The sequence below is a fragment of the Hylaeus anthracinus genome, unplaced genomic scaffold, assembly GCF_026225885.1.
Source record: "Hylaeus anthracinus isolate JK02 unplaced genomic scaffold, UHH_iyHylAnth1.0_haploid 11985, whole genome shotgun sequence".
In the NCBI taxonomy this organism is placed as follows: Eukaryota; Metazoa; Arthropoda; class Insecta; order Hymenoptera; family Colletidae; genus Hylaeus; species Hylaeus anthracinus.
In genome coordinates this window covers 3082847-3103259 of record NW_026534333.1, presented here as the reverse complement: position 1 = coordinate 3103259, position 20413 = coordinate 3082847, and the positions used below count along the sequence as shown (strand labels likewise).

The window sequence follows — 20413 nt, the reverse complement described above, 5'->3', positions numbered from 1 at the left end:
TTCACCTCCCTCTCTTTACCACTTTTTCGTCTCCTGTCTCTTTTCACCTTTGATATCCGTACCCTTTTCTCTTTCTACTCTTTCTCCCTCTAACTTGACCGATTATCTCTCTCCTTCATCCTGTCTCCCTCTGTTCACTGCAATTCCACCTCTCGCTCTCGTGTTTTTCGCCTCGTTCCTTCTCGACGATTCTATCCTATTCTCCTCGTTTCTTCTTCCTTCGCGTTACGCGCCTCTCGCTTTCCTCTTTTTCTATACGTTCTCTTCCCCTTTCTCGAACTATCTTTTTCCTTCCTTCGCCATTGCCATCGCGCCTGTTCTCCCTTACCACCACGCGTATACTTTCCTTTTCTCCTACTCTTCTCTCCTTCCTTTTTGTCCAGCGAAGGTCTATGAGAGCGCCGAAGAAGGACAGCTTTGCACGGCTGGTGGGGTTTTGAAGGAAAGCCGATGATGGTTCAACGTGGTCTACGGCGACACAAATGTCGGCGCTGCAATGTCGAATGGCATGCGTAAGAAGGAATCGGGGATCCTAAGGATTTCGATTATCGCAGCCGCAAACAAACTTGTAGCTGAATGTTTGGACCGATCGCGCGGACGTTGCCCCGCATTCGGCTTTCAGAGAAAGTCACTTTTAAGGATTCGGAAAAACAGGAGGCTTCTTCTCAAAGGACTGGAGGGCCGAATCGTCGCTTCGTCGAAATCATCTGTTGGAATCCCGTAATTCGTCGGAATGATACACGACCGGCTACTGCACCCTCCGTTGCGGTACGCTGAAAACATCGAACAATAATTTAGAATGTTCCACGTAGTTTTTCTTGGTCGACCATCTTCCGTGAAATTCAAACGTAAAAACAACAGTGTAGAAGGATATTTATCGCAAAAAAAGAATTCGGAAAGTTGATGTACATCCAACTCGTTCTGAGAAAATATTTCTAATCGACAAAACAGTAAACTCAAACACATTTGAATTTTAACCACTATGAGGAATTGTTTGTTGTGACAATTCGCACTTCTGAAATGTCCTACTATTTGTTTTTTTTTTTTTTCAGTTACTCAAGGTGAAGCACGTAAGTGTGGTGGTATAGTGGAATAAATGAGAAATACTCTTTTTGGAGACTGTACCCGCACGCTATTATCTCCTAGCGGTGTTTCAGAAGAAACATAGGCGTCGCCTTTGACAATGCGATGAATGAACTTGAACGAAAAGCACTTTGTCGTGTATACATGACACGCAGCGGCGATCTTTCTGTATCCTGTTAAGCGAAGAAACCACATTTTTTAAACAACACTTGGCAGAATTATTTGATACGTCAAATTTTTAATATTCTCACTCTACTCTTTCATCCCTGGCATATTTACCTCCCACGAAGAGAAATAATTGTTTACTTCAAGCATAGTAAAAGATTATGTTTGCGGAAAACTTGCTCGACTTCTTACCGCACAGTAACAACGCAGAAGAAATTGGAATATATTCGCTAAAAGAAAAGATAATAAATAATTAAGGGTTAAAAATTTCACAAAATTATTAAATAAATCATTTTCGTAGCATTTTTGCCTCGCTCCTTCACCCGTGAAACTTTTGCATTCATAGTAATTTCACTTCTCGATTACTATGGATAATCGAGGCACTACTGTACGCAGAGCGCGAAAGTACAGTAAGTCCAAGAAGAAGGAAACGTGGTCGACGCGATGTCCTCCCCAAATGTCTACGCCATTGGCTCGGCAAGTACCCCCTTGCTCTCCCTGTGCGGAAAGTCTCTACCCACCATGCCACGCTATGCCGTGCTGTGCTACGGTTTGCCGTGCCATCCTCAACCGCGTAGCGTGGCTAGTTGTTTCTTTTCTTTATTCCTTTGTCGGAAAGTCGGTGGCGAGTCTCGTTTTTAAGAGAAGAGTAGAGGGGAGGAGGCAAAAGGAAAACGACAACCGCTCAGCAGGGGCTGAGGAAGGAATGGTCGGGTCCGTGGCAGAGCAAAGGGAGGGAGGGCCACGGCAGCAAAGAGAATAAAACGTATGGTTCAAAAACTCGGTACAGACTAACCTCGAAATAAAGCCGACAACGTGCTCGGGAAACTGAGGCATATCTATTAATAATAAACTGTTTTCAGTTAAAGTCTTCCTATCGTCCGGAGTGCCCCGATTGCTCAGGCGGACGCGACACGCGGCCTTTACATACTCTCCACGCATGATGCATCATATCTTCCTTCGATACATAACAAAATCGAAGTTGGATGCTCCACGTGAAAAAGAGATATTAATAAGAAAATTTTAAATACAATCCTATTTTATCGAGACAACACAAATAAATTACAGAGGAGTGTCTAATTCGGAACATTATACCAAGTTCTCGAATAAATAAATTTATTCTTCGTATGTTATGTATACGTACCAGAATGAGATTTTGGAACATTGATTTTGGGGATCCTCTTTCATCCGGGGGGGGGCTCCTAGGCAGATGTCTTTTTTGCTTGTAGTATAATGCACCACTGCTCCCACACGAAAGCGCCCAACGCCGTCTGTTCGTTCGTTCGGTTTCTGTTATTATGTAATGCTACGTTAGCGTTAAGAACACTTGGACTATTAAGAAAATTACCATCTTGTACCGGTATCAAAATAATATTTTTTCCTTCAAAGTCCAACTTGCACAGCTGCGTTGAACATCTCGAGGATATCGAACATCCTACTACTCGCAAACGATCGGATCATTCGAGCGTGGAATTCTATCGTCGTCCTGTAGAGCTAATCCTCCATTGACAACGTAAATATTACTTTTCCTAACTTTTCGCTGCAACCGAGTCATGACGTCTCAATTTTCGCGTGACTTTATCCATCAAACGTCAGATCAACAGCGACAGCGATCTTGATACGATACACCGTATTCAAAATGTTTGTATTGCGTATCTGCTGTAGTCACAGAATTATCGCTGCAGTAGTCATCGGCAAACAACGCCGTAGTATTGACATACTTTCTATTATTAGTGAATGTTTCTATTTTCGGTAAACACTACACCGAATTGACATTCGAACGTTGACGCCAGCGCTGTATTTTCTGCTGCTATAAAACTATCGCAAAACCCACAGTAACAAGGGCCGTTAGCATCGGATCAATTAGCACCGAACATGCAATGGGAAGTGCGCGCGAATGAAAATGTACTTTTCCTCTTTGTTTTGGTACATTGGGTCCCGTCGACGTCGCAAAGATCCGAGGCGGTTAGGTTCCACTTGAAAATCTAACGTACCTACATCGACAGAGAACGCGATAATTCTATTTCTACTCTCCAAAATAATGCATATCATTTGGAAGTGTTCAGTGGTACCCTATTCTGTGAGCTATTGCAAGAAAGAGAGATAGAGAGAAGATGAAGCGGAGAAAGCAAGAAATAAGAGATGACAGAGGGTCCACGACCGGATCTTATAATTACGCTAATTAGGCAGTAACGCGTAAAAAGAGCGGCGCGAGTATTTATCCCAAGATACCGACCAAGGTACGGAGGTCGACGAAGGAGGACGTCGTATGACAGGATACGACAGGAAAGGCTATAATACAGTTTTGCCGCCAGCAGCAGAAGCAACAACGGCAGCAGAGCGGTAAGCAAGCAAGCAGCGAAAGCAACGTCGAGAAGTAGGCAATTCTGACGTCGGTTTCTCTGCGTTCGCTTCGCGTCTAACAGATGCCTGATCCGAAGACAATTCAAGAAACATACGAACCCAGACAGGGCACTACTGATTACTTTTCTAACGATCGCACGGAATTATTGAATTAATCCGTAATAGTAAACCATATTTGTAACCTTCAATTATGAATCAGTTGAATTGCCTAAGGGTATGTAAAAGATGAAGCGATATATCTTCAACCTAACCGAATCAAATTATAATTTTTATAAAACCAATAATAAATTCGAAATTTCGTCGAAGTAAGAGTTTTACCCGATACCGTCCTACTGTCCTTACATCCTTCATTCGACGCCATTCGCTTCGAACGCCGCCACGCTTCCTAACGTCGTTTCGTCGATTTAACGGGTCGAGATTACGGCATCTCTTTAAATTTATGAATACATATCAAGAGACGCTCGAAGAGTTCTTTCGTCCCATGAAATTAGCTTATCCCTTTGGATGCTGCATCGTGTACCTTTCAAGCGTACTAACTCTAAGCTTGTCAGACAAAGGTTGCCGCCGTTTCCCTCCATTTTTCTATAAACCCTATCAAAGAATCACGTTCAGATTGGATACCTTAGTCGTTTCGATCAAGAATCGATTCCAGAATCGAACATTCCTGACGGGTGACTTAACGCGACCTCTGGCGGGACAGGGGATATCCTCGTTCGGGCAAAATTATCGTTATCGGCATTTCCCCGTTCTATTTTTCCGCGAATGGTTGATCAGCGACCGACAAACCCGAACTGAACGTGTGTGGTTGCTACCCGTCAGAGATTTTTCTCTCATCAGGCCAGAAGAGCCCGGGACTGAGCGTTTATGGGTACCTTGGCTGGACGGATTCGTCGGAAGGGGAAACCGTGAGCGGGTACGGAGAGGAGCGGAGGGGAGGGGGTGTAAGAGAGAGCCACGACTGGATTACGGGCCGTGGCGAGCCGTAGCGGGGGCGGGGGGGAAGGAGGAAGCGGTCGGCGCGTTTGATCTCAGCCGCGGGCGCCGACAAAGCGTTCATCCACTCTCCTACAACGGCGTGCTGTCTGGCGTGCGGGAGCGCGACAATGCGACTAACCAAAGCACGCGAGAGAGACAATGGATAAAGCGAGCCAGCCGGTAAGGTAGCGTGATACGGAGCAAGAAGGAAGAGAAGCGGAAAGAGCTTGAGCAACAGCGTTGGGACGGACGAATGGTGCGCCGCGGCCCGATTGGGGGAAAGGGAGAAAAACAGTGAGACCGAGGAACGCGCGGGACCAGTGACGAACCTAATACTCGTCGGGGCCTCAAGCTAATTACCTTGAGAGCTCCATTCCTTTTTCTAAAATATCTTTTTGCTGGAAGATAAATGTTAATATTATAAGGTTTAACATTTGACAGTCTTTCAACAAACATTACTATATAAACGGTTTTCCAAAAGGTGGCCTTAACAATTGTTTCTGTTTTAACACGTTGATGGCCATGTCACCCACATATGGATGACAGTGGTTTTCACTGAAGAACAAACAAAAATTAATTTTGAATGTTCAGTAACAAAGAAAAATAAATTTGAATTAAATTCTTAAACTTCAACGAAGTTATAAAAATAAATACCACAAAAAAATGTTTTATTATGTAGCTTCCAATAGTCTAGAAAGAAAACTTAATCACAATAGAAATATTCAAGAGTATCGGTCTGACAGTAAACGTGTTAACAAACGGAAATGGTGTGAAATGTATTTGATTTTTTTGTTTTACACGAAAGTACACACGATTGCAATTAAACGTGAAACATTACTTCGATAAACGTTTACCACAACTAAGTTGTCAGACGTGTTTGTTATTGAAAAACAAAATTCTAAAGTCCCTTTTGAAAAACACTTTGTAATGTTTAAATAAGCCTTGTTTAGGAACTGTTTAATATCTACGTTAAATAGAATGCTACATTAATTAAAAAACCAACGAATACTCTGTTTTGGAGGGGCCGAAGTCGAAGCTTCGTTAGCTTCGTGGTAGACTCATCCCTGAGTGGGACGACGAAGAGAAAGAGCAGTGGAACAGATGAAGAGAACCGGTAGAGGGAGAAAGAGATAGGAAACAGAATGAGATAGACGGAGAAACGGATGCTGAGGTGAAAAGAGAAAGAGGTACAGGAAGGGTGGGGGGTATGAAGGAAGGAGGAAAAAAGATCCAAAGATCCGTTCCACGATCCGGTGTTCTGTCGCGCTCACTTTAGCATGGCACTGCCACTCCCTGGTGCCGGCCACACCAGCTTTGCTATTAATAAATAATACTCCGTGATCCGCATTACAACTAAACCGTCTCGTTCCGCTCTTAGGTTTATTCTCGATCTTGAACCGTGGATACTCGCGAAATCTCTGTCTCTTCCGTATCGCGTCGGATCGACGAATTTTTCAGTGACGCTGAATGGACGGTGATCGTTCGTTGAACAAACTTCGTAACTCGTATGTACTTCCGAGTAACGTTGTACTCCACCGTTCGAATCAGCGAAATTCTTATTTACATGAGCTTAAACATAAGGAGACATTAACTAAAAAATGTTTGAATACTAATATTTTTTACGAGCTGGAATCACGGGTTGAAGTCACGCATTGTCACATGTTAACGAAACGTTAAAACTAAATGTTACTTCAACTCTGGTTCGAACTCGTAGAGAGGCTTCAGGGGTTCTAATTCAGGGCTTTAGAATTACCGACCCATCAGGCGACGGATACGCTTCACGGAAACGCACGCCGGCGAGCGTTTGATGATTTACAAAGTCGTAGCTCGTGATACTTCGAATTTTTAACGCGTGGGCTAGTAATCGATTATGATTTATAATTAACGGATTGTTAAAACGAACGAGAATTAAAATTGTAACATATAATAAATACTTATAATCGAATAAACGTTGAGAATAGATCGCTACATGACGTTTGCCTTCAAATGTATTATTCCAGTATAACTTTCAGATCTATTTACTTCAGCTATGAGTTTTAAATTACTTCTAGTTATGAATAATTGTATATATTGCCGTATTATATCCAGTACTCGATTCTTCTATTTCGATTCAACCCAATTTGTGGATACGAAATACAAATGAACGCCATGATTGTTTAGCGTACGGCGAACACGCGAACTAGTGGCGCCACAAGGTGACCCACATTGTTGTATGGTCATGTTCTCATTGTTGCGCTACTAATCAGAGATGAGCAAAACCCTAGACGTCGAATAAATCTGAAGTTTGCCGGTATTTTTGTCTCGTTTCCTTCTTTGGAAAATTTTTAAAAAAGGAAACGAGACAAACATCAGCAAACTTCAGATTTATTCAAAGCCTAGGGTTTTGTCCATCACTGCTACTAATTTACACAATTCATACGGATACGAACGAAGCGTAACTTTCAAAAACTTTTATTCGTGAAAATGTCGTACATACAAAGCTCAATGTTTTCGAATTATCAATTAAAAACTCGCGTATTCCAGTCTACTTTCGTGACTTCCCCTCCACTGCCGCGCTCATTGCACATGCTTCGATTGCAACTCAGCGAAATTAAGCCCTGAAAATTACACGGGTTCACGTGAATAAAAACCGACTCCTGTCACCAAACTCACAATATCTTTTATTATTTGTAAAACGTTGATTCTCAATTCATTACGAACTTAAATCACAGGGGACATACAGATTGCACCAACCATCATCAGCTCGTGTGGTTAATTCAAGAAAATTATGGAATAATGTATACACAAAGGAAACAGTACACAGTACGACAGATAGAGGTTCCTTGTTTAAGTTCATATTAGTCGTATAATTAGATTATCCGAGACCCTTTGTAATTGATTCTAACGGTAAAGTTGCGTGTAAATTGTATAGAATAACTTCTAGAAAAATGAATCTCAAAAGGATCGGGGCTTGTTACTTGAAACACGTTTCCAAAACAGATCATTCTTCGTTTCTCCCGCCTTTTTGCTTCGTACGATCGATTGTTTCAATTTTAGGTACAAAGTAGGCCGCGTTTAATTTACTCACATTTCGGTGTCGATTTGCGTTGTTATTCCATAGGACATCGAATCGAATTATTTAAAAGACACGCCAGTAAAAGAATTCTTGGTAAAGTTATTTTGTTACTCGATTAAAAAAAAAAAGGCTACTGTAACCGTAAAAATCATAAATATTGTCAAAATTATTATTCGTAATTGGTTTCTTTATGGTCTAAAAAAAATTGTCTATAGTTTCTAATAGATCCCAAAATTGTATAAAAATCGATTCGATCTCCAAATTGAAAACAACTACCATCTAAACGAAAATGACAGATATCGATTCCTTTAGAGTAAAACTTTGCTTATAAATGTTGCCTAATGGAAATATGTATAAATTGTAGGTGATCTTGAAGCAAAAAGAATTTCTTCGCAACGTATTTCGAGTATAGCCCGATATTTTCGCATGTGGGCTGTACATTTTATCTATGTAAATATTCATTCTTACAAGAACCATACTTAGTGATAATCGCACGATCGCTTTATTTAATCATTAGTTAAACGTCTATTTAAATGCGTCACGCATAATACGGTTTATGTGCTTATTACATAATTAGAATGCAATCGTGACATTCAGATTAATTAGAGGCGTATGCTGTAAATTCATTGAAGCAGTGCTAGAAGAGCCAATAATTGATTTCGCGTGTCTTAAGACAAACCTTGTCAAAGGAATACTGCTTAAAAATTTGAAAACAATTGGCACTACAAATTTATCAATGCTATTTTTGGATTATACAATACGAGACACTTAATATGGTTATGCGAAACATGTTTTTTAATTAACAAAGTAAACAAAATTAAATACTTGGCAAACTTCTCAAAATTAATCCAAAAGTGTATACAGATGATAAATAATATATACTTTATTTTTATATTTTTTTAAATTCAGAAAGTTATCAAACAAATCGTTCAAAAAATATATGCAAAAGATATTTCAAATAGCTATATTAAGTGTCTTGTATATTAACTTAAAGTATAAACGTAATTTATAATGCAAATGGAACAAAGTTTCTTTAAACCATATGTACCTGAAATTAAACATAAAATTTTACATTATATGGGAAATAAGTTGTATCACGAGGTAGTTGAGATCTTGTTGAACGCAACATTTTTTAAACCAGTGCTTCCCAAATTTGGGTGCAAAGTTTTGACACTTTCATGAAAAATTGTTTGTACTTTCAATTTTAAATATAATTATACTTTTATGTAACGAATATATCTTTGGCTTTCTTAAACGTTCATTTTAGAAAATACAATCACGATAAAGAAGAAAAGATGCGGATGATTTTATACGCTAGTAATCATACAAAATTTGGGATTAACTGGCTTAAATAAACATTTGTCGCACGCGACAAATTTATATTGGCAAATATGATGTGAAATTTTATCGTGTCTAAGCGCAAGATGATTTATGTCGTGAATTATCTAGTGTCTACATTGAAATTTCGTCTTTGAAATTTAATATACATATATTTAAGTATTCTGAACAAATATCAGCCCGCACGCAAATGCATCGTTGCTTTTCGATTCAGTTTCCTTCGTGCTATTTTGTCTTAGACTCATAAATGGCTCAAGAGAAGAATATCGAGAGTTGTATTTATACGCGTCGTGTAATTCATTGACTCTCGAAACAATAAAGTGCAGTTTAATTTGAAAATTTATTATATATTACATGTCTTCCATCGACGCTAATGATGATATTAATCATTATTTGCAACGTCCTCTGATTACTTTGTTATCGTATAACTAATTCCCAAAAAAGTGACAATGCTTTTAAAGCAAAAATTCAATAACAATATAAGCAAATTCATTGGTTGTCATCATTAAAATTTTTCATTTACTAAATTTATACATTACGTTTGCATATACTTTAAATTTATACATTATGTATGTGTATATTTTAAATACAATATGCAATGGACCAATGATAGGATTGGTATCTTATTCATCTCCCATCTCAAGAATTAAATCCATTTTAACCACTTAATATAATAATTATCTTGTATCCTATTTCAATAGAGGTCGATATGCCTAATCATTTAAACGGCATTCTTGAATTGTCTTTATGTCGTAGTCTTACGAAGTATATGTACATCGTACATGTATTCAGTGTCTGCTGAAATAAGAGACCAAGTTCTGCAATTGCTTTCATTGTGATATAAAAATGAAATATTTTATCAAATGAATAAGATACATTAGCCTTCAAGATTCCAAACGCTCATAAATTTTTGTATCCATTTTCACAATTTCGTTTACCTAATCTTTATATGTACATACGTAGATAAAATCATGTAAGTGAGAAACAACTTTCTCGTTAAGTTTGTGCATATTCAACGGCCAATGCATAAAATAAGTGTACACATCTCCGGAGACAGAATTTACAATTAAAAATAAAATAAAAAAAAAGAAAGTAACCTTAACCGATATAATCTGCCTTTTATTTTCCAAAAATAGTTTTATTTGTTTACGCAAAATAACTTGTAAGGTACGTTAATATATCGTCGTAACGTTAAAAAAGAAATACATATCTCGATACCTTCTTCAATATACATCGTCTTAAATAACTTTTATAAATCCCATTTCTTGATATTGACAGAAATTTCTAATTCCAATAACACATTTCGACACAATATAAACTATAAACTACATTAAATTATATGAATTTAGTTTTGGTGAAATGTAAATCATAATCATCTATCTCTCGGTAAATATACAATTTGTCCATAATCTTTGAAAAAAAAAAAGAAAATAAAATAATACATAGATAAAGCAAGTTTATACATTTAAATCCAGACTTATCAGAGTAAATAAGTGCTATTATTATCTTCTTTAAAGGAAAGAATATAATATATTTAAGTGGCTAAATTATAGTTTGACACCACCATAGTTAATTAACATGATCCTTTTGATTTCTATAACAATGAATAATATTAGCAAGTCATCGATACAAATGATTCGAAAATAAACTATAAGTAAAACGTTATATTTTCAGCCATAAGGTTTCTTTATGAATCCATAGATTCAACAACAGGACATGGATTTACAGTTGAGGGCACTTTTTTTCTCTGCCTGTCTTTAGTATAGGCGCTGGACCATTCTGTAATGCTATTTTTTTAAACAGCAAAGATTCAGCGTAATGTACAGATATTGTACTTCTAAATCTACCGATCCATAAGTTGGAGATCGATAATTCACGGATTCTTATCATCTTCTGGTACTCTATTTTCTTTTGTGTTTTAATCTTTTCATAGAGTACATACAAGCCCCAGACATATATATTTGTACATAGCTATCATATCCAATGGAAAGTGTACATTTAAACTCAACTGAATCACGTACAGTTCACTCACAACATCAAAAATAGACTATTGCAAGAGTGCATTAGCATGTGACACCCTGTAGACAGTTATTACTCAACCAAGGTACCGTTCCTCATACATTCCGTAACTTTCTTCTCCTGTAGGAATCTGAAACGTAGACGATATGTACAAATTTTGCATGATATCACAATATCACTCTCATAAGTCTCTGAGTCTTTTTTTCCGTTAAATGCGATTTGCCGCACAGTTATATAAATTGTTGATCCCACATTGTTGGACTATAATATAATGCAGCACCTGATAGATATAAGAATCTTGAGATCATATATATTACATTACAAATTGATCGCAAATTTCAAAGAGTGCACTACGTGTACATATTGCCTACGATGCAGACTCTGTTCTAGGTGTAGCCTAGGAAAAACATGTAAATTACGTTAATCTTATGCTCGTCCACGTGGCTTTTTTCGAGAAGTTGTTTCTTCGGTCGACAAAATACTTGTGGATGCAGCTATACGTTTTGGACGTCCTGCTGGTTTACTACTCTGTTGCTGTATGTTTTGTGTAGATGCTGAAAATTAAATTTCATAAATGAAGATATTTAAATCGTAATAAAATAAATTACTTACCACGTTGTTTTGGCCTTGAAACTCCACTCGTACTGTTATTATTCTGTGGTTTTATGATCTTTTTATTTTCACTCTTTTTAACGCCAGAGTTATTTTTAGGAGCACTTACAGGTGGAACAGCATTAGCAGCCGTAGTACCGGAGGTAACGCTAGTATTAATGGTCGTAGTAACTTCAGTTCCAGATTTTGTATTTCTGTTTAATGCTCTCTCCGCTCTACTTGATCCTTTTGCAACAGATTTAGCAATCGCTAACGCTTTATTAACCGTCCTTTTTTTAGAACGATTTAATTTTGGTGATTTTTTCCCTGACTCTTCTTCGAGAGTTTCGTCTTCAGACGAGCTTTCAATTCGTTTTGATTTCTTACGTAAACTTTGCTTTTGTTTGTGTAAGCTGTAGTTTTTTCTTCTTTTCAATTGTGATTCATCTTTATAAAGTGAAAGGTCAACTGTGGATAAGATATTAAAATTTCAATTCCATGGAATACTTTTACAAAATTCGAATTATATAAATAAAAGATAAGTTGTTACTATAGAAACTAGAAGGTAATAATTTTTTATACATAAATAAAATTTATAGTCATATGTAATATATTTAAATATTGGTCACTAACGTCCATCTGGATGTTCTTCCGTTACTCGAGGTTTTTCAGATACGCCAGCTTCAACATCGATTGCTCTTTTCAAAATATTCTCTGTACGCAATAGTTCAATTTTGGTTAATTGAAATTTGTTTTTATCAATTTTATTCAAATTTAGATTCGTTAATATACAATCAAAGTCTGAAATTTCAAAATGATGCGATGTATGTAAATGTGTTTTATATTATATATATTATATAAGAATTATACATGTATTATGCAATATTACATTAATAAAATAAATGTACTTAAAATTTAATATCTACTATCTGTAACCAAAATTCACACAAAATTACCTATGAAATCATAAAAATCTGGTGAATATATTTCTCCATTATTTTTGTCTTGAGAAAGCCAACGTATACGAATTCGTCTGCTTGACTTATATATATTTTGCATTGCTTGACATACATAAAAGCTTCCCTCCGCATTTCTCACAGCCAAAAATTCATTTCTAATAATAAATATCAATAAGAATTAATGAATGTATGATAGATATAAAGTATTAGTAATTTTATTTATATTTGTATTTTTATTATATTAAGGAACAATAATATTTAAAAAAAAAATATATATATATACATGTAATTCAATGTAAAATATTCAAAATTTGTATTATTCTTCATTAATTATTACATCGTATATCTTATACTTTTATATATCTAGAGAAAAAATGAATTGAGTTTACATTTTTAATGATATACGAATTGTACTTACTTGTAGAATACTATAAGTTTGTCATCGATTGCTTTAGACGGCGGTGGCTTATTTAAATTTTTTACGAGTAACGCGATTTCTGGTAATGGACTTTGATAAGGCTGTGTTTGAATTCGATTTCTTTTTGGTTTACTTGCACCATCCGAAGCTGCCGATATTCCCTTTAAATCCTTTAATTCTCTAGATTTTCGTTTATTTGCTTTCGGCGAACCAGTGACTTTCGTTTCGACCTTTGGTGGATTATTCGTTTGTGACATTGCAGAACTATCTGCTGCAAATTTTGTATTTTGAGATGTAGCTTTTGACTTTTGACTATCAGCTTTTACTGAACTATCTTCCACCTTGTGCGAAGATAACTTTGTTTGTATAGCTGTATTAATTGGCGTTCCATCGGATTCTTTTGAACCATTATTTACAGAAGTTTTCTTTTCTTCAACTTTATTTTGCAGTTGTGGACATAATGCTAAAGGAACATATACGTATAAATCTAATTCATATGAAATTTATAATAAAAAATGTATTATGGACATACTAACCAGGAAAATCTAAACTAATAGATGTCATCGCTTGTTCAGTTTGAATCTCTTTTGGTGATTCTTGAGTAGGATTATCCGGACTTAAATTGTTATTTCTATTAGACTCGCTTTGTTTTATAGCAACAGACATAGTTTGTTCCGTTTCTGCTTTTATAATTTCCACTCCATTGGGAATTAATTTATCCAAATCCGATTCTTTTTCTGAATTGCTGCTTACATATGGTGGGGTTTGATATACCGAAGGTCTATGATCTTGTACCAAGCTCAAAGGTTGAGAGGGTGGTTGTAATGTAACATAGCTTAGTCCAGTTCCTGGTAAAGGCTTCATAGATCCTGGTTCTGATCCTGATACAACTTTTTGTGCCATTGCATTCATCGGTAGAATAGAATGACTGGCAGAAGTTGGAGATGTACCTACTCCTGGTATCGTTGACTTTAAGGCAGATGCACTCATTTTTCACTCAGTATATACGTCTTCCTAAGTGCTTATAAGAAATCAATATCGATTAAACGAAAATATATTACACAACAGCAGAATATATTTAACATGTTCACTGCTCAGCTTTATTATCACTTGCTTCACCACGTGTCTCATCATTTTGGATGTTTTTCAAGATTTAGTTTACATTTCTAAACCAAGCAAGACACCAACGACATTGGGACACTACCGATACAGTATCAAGGCAAGAATCCAGATAATCAAAAACATTATTTTAAAGCTAGACCTTGTAATATGTTCATAGCATATGTGAACTCAGCAGCAAACATGTTAAAAAGCAACAAAAATATTTGTAGATAACTCTTGCATAACTACTAATCGAACTTTAAGGTGATTTCTTAGCAACAAAGTATCAACATTCATTCAATCACAATAGATTAGAGCAATCAACAAATTACTCTGGATATCTTAACGATAGGAAAGTCATTTTGCTTGGCATAGTTTGGTTATTGGAGTCAAACAAGTAACAAATGGACAAAATACAAGAAATGATATAACAGTGAAAATAATCGAAAGGAGACAATGCTGAAAGAAAACAGTATATCAAGTATGAAAAAAAAAAACGAGGGAGAATTTCAGGAAAAGTTCAGACTCAGAGGGTGGCCGAGGAGGGAGGGGGTAATTAGAGGAGTAAACATAAACACGAAGGAAACTCTCGGCGGCTATAAATTACGGAAATACTGGAAAAACTCACGTAATACAGTCGATCGTAAGCAACGATGTAAAATTACCTCGATGTTATCAAGTCCTGAATATGGAATATATTCCCTTGGTAAACTTCCACGGATTGTTGACCACTGCGCGTTAACACACGGTTAACTCATTTTCCCACACACTTTCTTGACGCGTGAACGCTTTTTCTCAGCTAACATTTCATTCGGCGTACGTATAGCATAGTCAATTTACCAAAGATATTCACTTAACTTACCGAATTCTACAAAACAAAACGATAAAGGCTTGCGCGCTATAGAAAGCCGTGATTTTACCCGCACGAAAAAAAAACAGGAATGCCAGACGTTAGATGGCGTCGGTTCTTGGACGCCATGTGTGGCGCAAACTTGATTTCATATCCATTCTGATTGGCTCCATAGCGATCCCTTTGACTCTCTTTTCTGTTAATTTCGTTCAACTATAAAATTGCATGACAAGAATTTTTCTACATTCCGAAAATTCTATTTACCGTGACTCCAGGTTTCAACAAAAATCTTGTCTCTTATGAAAAATACACGTGTAATTCATATTTATATAGTGTTTCCGCAACGAAGAAAACAACGATAGCGAGAGTGATGCGTATAAATTAATTTCTTAATTTTTCGTTTGAAACAAACGCGTTGTTTACGCGCCATTTATATGTTGCACAGTTGGAAATGGCCTTAAATCGTATATACCGAAACAGAAAGGCGAAACGTGAACTAGCATTGTAAATAACTCTTAAAACGCGATTAAGATTGAAACGTATACACGGTTACGTAAATAGGTGCATTTTTTATCTGTAGCAAAAAGATTACAATTCAGGGGAACATTTATCGCGTAAAAGTCAGACCATGCCGAATGTTACTTCTTATGTATGTTTATATATGCAAGCCAGTCAGAGGTAACAGAAATCTTACGTCATAGTGACCTACAAATTTGAACTTCTATTTTTATCGTTTTATTCTTTGAATAATATAAAAACTATTTAAGTAATGTTATAATCGAACGCAAGATCTGAAACGGCCATGTTATGACGTTTACATACATCAGCGCGAACTGGGTGAAAATATCTTCGTGAAGCAAGTGTACATATGAATGTATATGTATGCACATACACCTATTTGTTTCATATCGCAGGAGAGATGAACTTTAGACTAGCCTAAACGAACGCTCCCGCCACGTCTAAGAGACGTTGAACGATTTCATTGTCATTTCCAAACAAGTATTATGGGAGAGAGTTAGTTATAATTCTTAATTGTGTAATTTATCGATCTGTTTATTTGTTAACGATGGCGCGTGCCCTTGTAGGTGTAAAGAGAGTTATCGATTACGCGGTTAAGGTATATTTTAATAATATAAAAATTCAAAAGATTATTTGTTAACATAAGATACAATAAGGAATTGTGTTCCATTCTTAATTAATTTTTTTTTATCTTGCCAGATTCGGGTTAAATCGGATAAAACAGGTGTCGTAACCGATGGCATCAAGCATTCGATGAACCCTTTTGATGAAATTGCGATCGAGGAAGCTGTGCGAATGAAAGAGAAAAAATTAGTACAAGAAATAATTGCAGTTTCATGTGGACCAACGCAATCTCAAGACGTGATACGAACCGCGCTTGCAATGGGCGCTGATAAAGGAATTCACGTAGAAGTGTCTGGACCAGAATACGACACTCTACAACCTATTCATGTTTCCAAAATTTTAGCCAAATTAGCTGTAGATGAAAAAGCGGATTTAGTCATTGTTGGTAAACAAGCTATAGATGATGATTGCAATCAAACTGCACAAATGGTTGCAGGTATTTTAGATTGGCCAGCTGGAACATTCTGTAGTAAAGTACGTCAATTGAACATAATTTTTATATAAATTGTACAAAAGATGAAATTGATTTTTTCTCTTTTTAGATTGAAAATAATAACGGCGAGCTAACAGTCACACGTGAAATTGATGGAGGTTTGGAGGTTGTTAAAATGAAAACACCAGCAGTTTTAAGTGCCGATCTTCGGCTTAACGAACCACGGTATGCTACATTACCAAACATTATGAAAGCTAAGAAAAAACCAATTAAAAAAGTAACACCAAAGGATCTTGGTGTTGATACCACTGCCAGAATTGATGTTGTATCAGTTGAAGAACCACCAGTTAGGCAAGCTGGTGCTATTCTACCAGATGTTGATACTTTAATTACAAAATTGAAGGAAGGTGGTCATGTTTAATTATGTCTTGTTGGATAGCTAAAAGAGAATATTTTGATGCCTTTTGTATTCGTTATACCTTTATTAAACTTTACTGTATATAGAACAGTTTTTTTTATACATCATGAGATGTTGTATGTTATATATGAATAAATTTGTATTGCATAAAATAAAGTGGTAGGTCACTTTAGGATATAACTGACATCCATAATAAAATAACATTTCATATACTTATATATGTCTCATATATGTCTCTTTGGTAAATGCAATAACACTGTCTTTCTACGTCGATTTTGTACTTCTATATTTTCACACATTATTCGCACAATCTATCTTGTGTGCTTCAAAAATGTGTTCAAAAATAATAATATATTCAAAATACATGCAGATTTGAAAATCTCGATGCACAGTAAATTGACAACAGTTTAAATATTTTTAATTCGTACCTTACGTTTGATTTTAAAATAGATATAACGGAAAATTTAAATTGTATAACTTTTAATATGTTCTTATAATTGTAATATCGATAATATTTTTTCATCACATGTTTAGAATACCATCAATTGTTTTACTAAAAAGCTTTCTAGATGTTAAATATGAAGCTTATGATAAAATATTTTTTTAAGAATTATTATATTAAAATATGTAATTTGAACAATCTTTATAAAGATTAGAATACACATTACTTAAATCCTTTTCTACAGAAAAGGTAGAATTAAATGCCAATACCCGTATTTATTCCCCTACTACTGTTAATTTCTTAAAAAATCGAATAACGAACTGGCATTTTTAAAATTTGCACATTATAAATAACCCAATCCAGAAAATAATTATAATACTTATTCTCTTTTCGTATCCTCCGTACCGATGAATATGTTACAGAAGTGTATTGTATTTTAACAGTCTTTCACGATTAGCCTGCTTTTGTATCTCGAAAGACAAAAAGAGAGAAACATTACTTAAAAATATTAATCATATTTTTACATTAACACTTTCCAATCAAATCTGGTATTACTGGTATGCGTTATAGGTGGAAACGGAGGTGGATGAAGTTGCCAACCATCCAATCCTTCGCGGGCCGTTAAACATGCTAGATATGGTACTCTTTGAACCAATCTAGTAACTTCAGCAGCTGGTGGTACTCTACCACCAGTTAATTGTCTGGTACATGCTGCTAAAGAAGCAGCATGAGCTACTATTAAAATATTCCCTACGGTACTTTCGATAATTCGTTTGATTAGTTCGTAACTTCGATCATAATACTGTGCTGCATTCTCTTTTAATGGAAGCTCTTTTGTTTTAATAATTGGATCGTAACTTTCGTCTACGTTAAAACCAGCTTTCATTAATTCCTCGGATGTCATCCAAACTGGTACACCATTTGGATACCATGCTAACCACTCTATCAACCCTGGCTCTATTTTCATTGGAATGTTCGAATCTAATCCTTTTAAAATGTGAGTCAGCGTTTGGATACATCTTAACGATGGCGAAGTAAAAGCTACATCTATTTTAATGCTAGATGATTTCATTGCTTCTCCTACTAAGCTTGCTTGCACTTCACCTACTGTTGTTAAAGGACTATCGTTATGAAAATCTTGTATATTTCTCGATGGTATTTCTTTTGGCATGTTTAAATCTCTCCTAACATAGGAGCCATTTACTTCGAAACAGTAAGGAATCCATGCTCCAAACGTAAAGTCTACTCTTTCTCCATGGCGACAAATGAAAATTTGCCTCGAGGAACTCGATGGTGCTTCGGAAGCTTCGATCTGTATAAGAAGAAAAACATTGAAAATGAAAGTCAATAATAATTATAATTGTATTTATCGAAGAGCAATCGCAATTAATCTATACGATAAACAATCTAATTTACTGGTTCATTGGTCGTTGCTATTCCATCAGGAGTATCCGCAGAATCATTCGGCAATAATACTGGTGGTTTTCGCGTTACTGGTATCTCTTCTTTTTCTAAAATTTCAGTTTTATTGTCTGTAAGCTGTATGGTAGTATGCAAGGTCCACGAATCCGATTCCGCTGTGCGTTTCGTGTGATTCAAAGGTAAATGACCCGAAATACCGGTCAACCAAGAAACACCTTCGACCCAACCATCCGTAGATATACTACACGCCCCTTCTGGAATGTAAATGTAATCTCCCACTCTTAATTCTAATTCGTCGTGTTCTCTAGGCATGTGAGGATGCGTCACTTTATGCACATGTGCATTCTGTAGCCTAGCATCTCTGGAATACAATCTAAGTTCCCAATTAGCTGGAGAACTAAGCGTAAGTTTCTCTACCATTAAACGAAGTTGTTGATACAAATTGCTAGGAAATTGATAAACTAACGTCAGATGGGAAGACTTTACTTGAGGCTCTGCGGAGATGCCTAAACTCGTAAGTTTATTTACATAACGAATAGCAATATTTTTTAGCCATTCCGCGTTTGTTTCTTTAACAAAAAGACCCATAAAATTGGGAGACACATAGGTTTCTAACTCTATGTGATCTGGCAATACATCCTGATTAACTATATTCTCAAGGGCATTTACCAATTCTTCCGTAGATTCGTCCGGAGCCTATAAACAATATTTTTATGTAATCATTTAATTTCGATTAATGTGCATTGTTAATGTCATATCATACATTAAAGAATGACACAAGAGTAATATGTGGCATATAATTATGTGCACCATTCCATGTAAGTTCTTTGCTCTCAGACCAAAATTTTGTAAGATGCTTGGCTAATGTACCCGTCGGGCACGCGTATAGAACATATTGTCTCTGAGCATCGGAATCCAAAGTAGGATCTCTGACGTGAGCCACTAGCCAATCGGATGCAAGTTGAACACCTCGATGTCCTGTAGCAGCCAGTGCCTTCTCTCTACAAATAACGCAATGCACGCTTTAATTATCGTGAATTATAACAGTTTACATTGTTGAATTTTTTCCACAATAAAGGATACAAATATTTTACAAAAGTAATAACAGCAGGGTCACTTGATAAATTAAGACATTAAATTTTTACGACAAACTAAGATTACTTGAAACGGACACATTTTTCTTAAAAAAAGGAGAGAAAAGGTAGCAGTAATATTTAGTTTGACAGCTGTTTGTTTACAATACGTTCTAGGCAAATGTTCAAAATTGACCGTAGGATCGCAAATAAAGGACGACGTACTTTTATGGAGGTATTGTGGTACTCACGCTCGGTGTTTCGGAAAACCTAACTGCAAAAGCGTTTGCAACGGAGTAAGGTGTTGTTTTAAAATTTTCGTTGGAGTCGGATTTTTCCGTGGCGGTAACGTCGCCATGACGGTACATTACGGTCGGTAGTTGCCGATAGTTGCTACCAACAGCGCTGCGATAAATGCTTTGAGGCAATACTAGGTGAAATTTGAAACAGAGATATTTGTAATACTATTTTAAATAGTGGACGAATTGTTAATGTGTTTTCGGAACGATCAAGAATTTTCAACGCATCGAGTAAATACTCTGAATTATTTTTGACCGTTTTCGT

At 36.1% G+C, this 20413-nt stretch overlaps 3 protein-coding genes and 1 long non-coding RNA gene across 12 annotated transcripts; 2 read left to right on the top strand and 2 right to left on the bottom strand.

The window, feature by feature from the left end:
* The first annotated feature begins 627 nt into the window (after positions 1–627).
* Positions 628–2306, top strand: LOC128887415 (uncharacterized). The gene is made up of 3 exons (XR_008460030.1): positions 628–768; positions 1053–2014; positions 2112–2306. It is a non-coding gene; the product is annotated as an uncharacterized LOC128887415 (long non-coding RNA).
* A 4733-nt stretch (positions 2307–7039) lies between these two features.
* On the bottom strand, positions 7040–15374 carry LOC128886992 (uncharacterized). 7 transcript variants are annotated; one of them, XR_008459945.1, is made up of 8 exons: positions 14734–15374; positions 13504–13988; positions 12968–13430; positions 12547–12704; positions 12224–12391; positions 11608–12058; positions 11419–11553; positions 7040–7184 (listed from the first exon to the last, which is right to left on the bottom strand). XR_008459945.1 is itself a non-coding variant. In XM_054142366.1 (8 exons), exons 2-7 carry the CDS (start codon positions 13955–13957, stop codon positions 11426–11428), a joined length of 1818 nt encoding a protein of 605 aa, XP_053998341.1. In that variant the 5' UTR covers positions 13958–13988; positions 14734–15374; the 3' UTR covers positions 7042–7184; positions 11419–11425. The 7 variants fall into 7 exon arrangements, 6 of the variants coding, with proteins under 6 accessions (XP_053998341.1, XP_053998342.1, XP_053998345.1 ...); XM_054142366.1 differs by having other exon boundaries at positions 7042–7184; positions 11612–12058; XM_054142367.1 differs by lacking the exon at positions 7040–7184 and having other exon boundaries at positions 7230–11553; positions 11612–12058; positions 14697–15374.
* Positions 15375–15843: 469 nt separating this feature from the next.
* LOC128886994 (electron transfer flavoprotein subunit beta) lies at positions 15844–17068 on the top strand. The gene is made up of 3 exons (XM_054142373.1): positions 15844–16035; positions 16137–16535; positions 16604–17068. The coding sequence occupies exons 1-3, from the start codon at positions 15985–15987 to the stop codon at positions 16913–16915; spliced, it is 762 nt and encodes a 253-aa protein (XP_053998348.1). The 5' UTR covers positions 15844–15984; the 3' UTR covers positions 16916–17068.
* Positions 17069–17522: 454 nt separating this feature from the next.
* Positions 17523–20339, bottom strand: LOC128886991 (ecdysteroid-phosphate phosphatase). 3 transcript variants are annotated; one of them, XM_054142362.1, is made up of 4 exons: positions 20101–20339; positions 19540–19777; positions 18771–19472; positions 17523–18666 (listed from the first exon to the last, which is right to left on the bottom strand). In XM_054142362.1, the coding sequence occupies exons 1-4, from the start codon at positions 20205–20207 to the stop codon at positions 17875–17877; spliced, it is 1839 nt and encodes a 612-aa protein (XP_053998337.1). In that variant the 5' UTR covers positions 20208–20339; the 3' UTR covers positions 17523–17874. The 3 variants fall into 3 exon arrangements, with proteins under 3 accessions (XP_053998337.1, XP_053998338.1, XP_053998339.1); XM_054142363.1 differs by having other exon boundaries at positions 20075–20210; XM_054142364.1 differs by having other exon boundaries at positions 19587–19777; positions 20075–20210.
* Between the last annotated feature and the right edge of the window lie 74 nt (positions 20340–20413).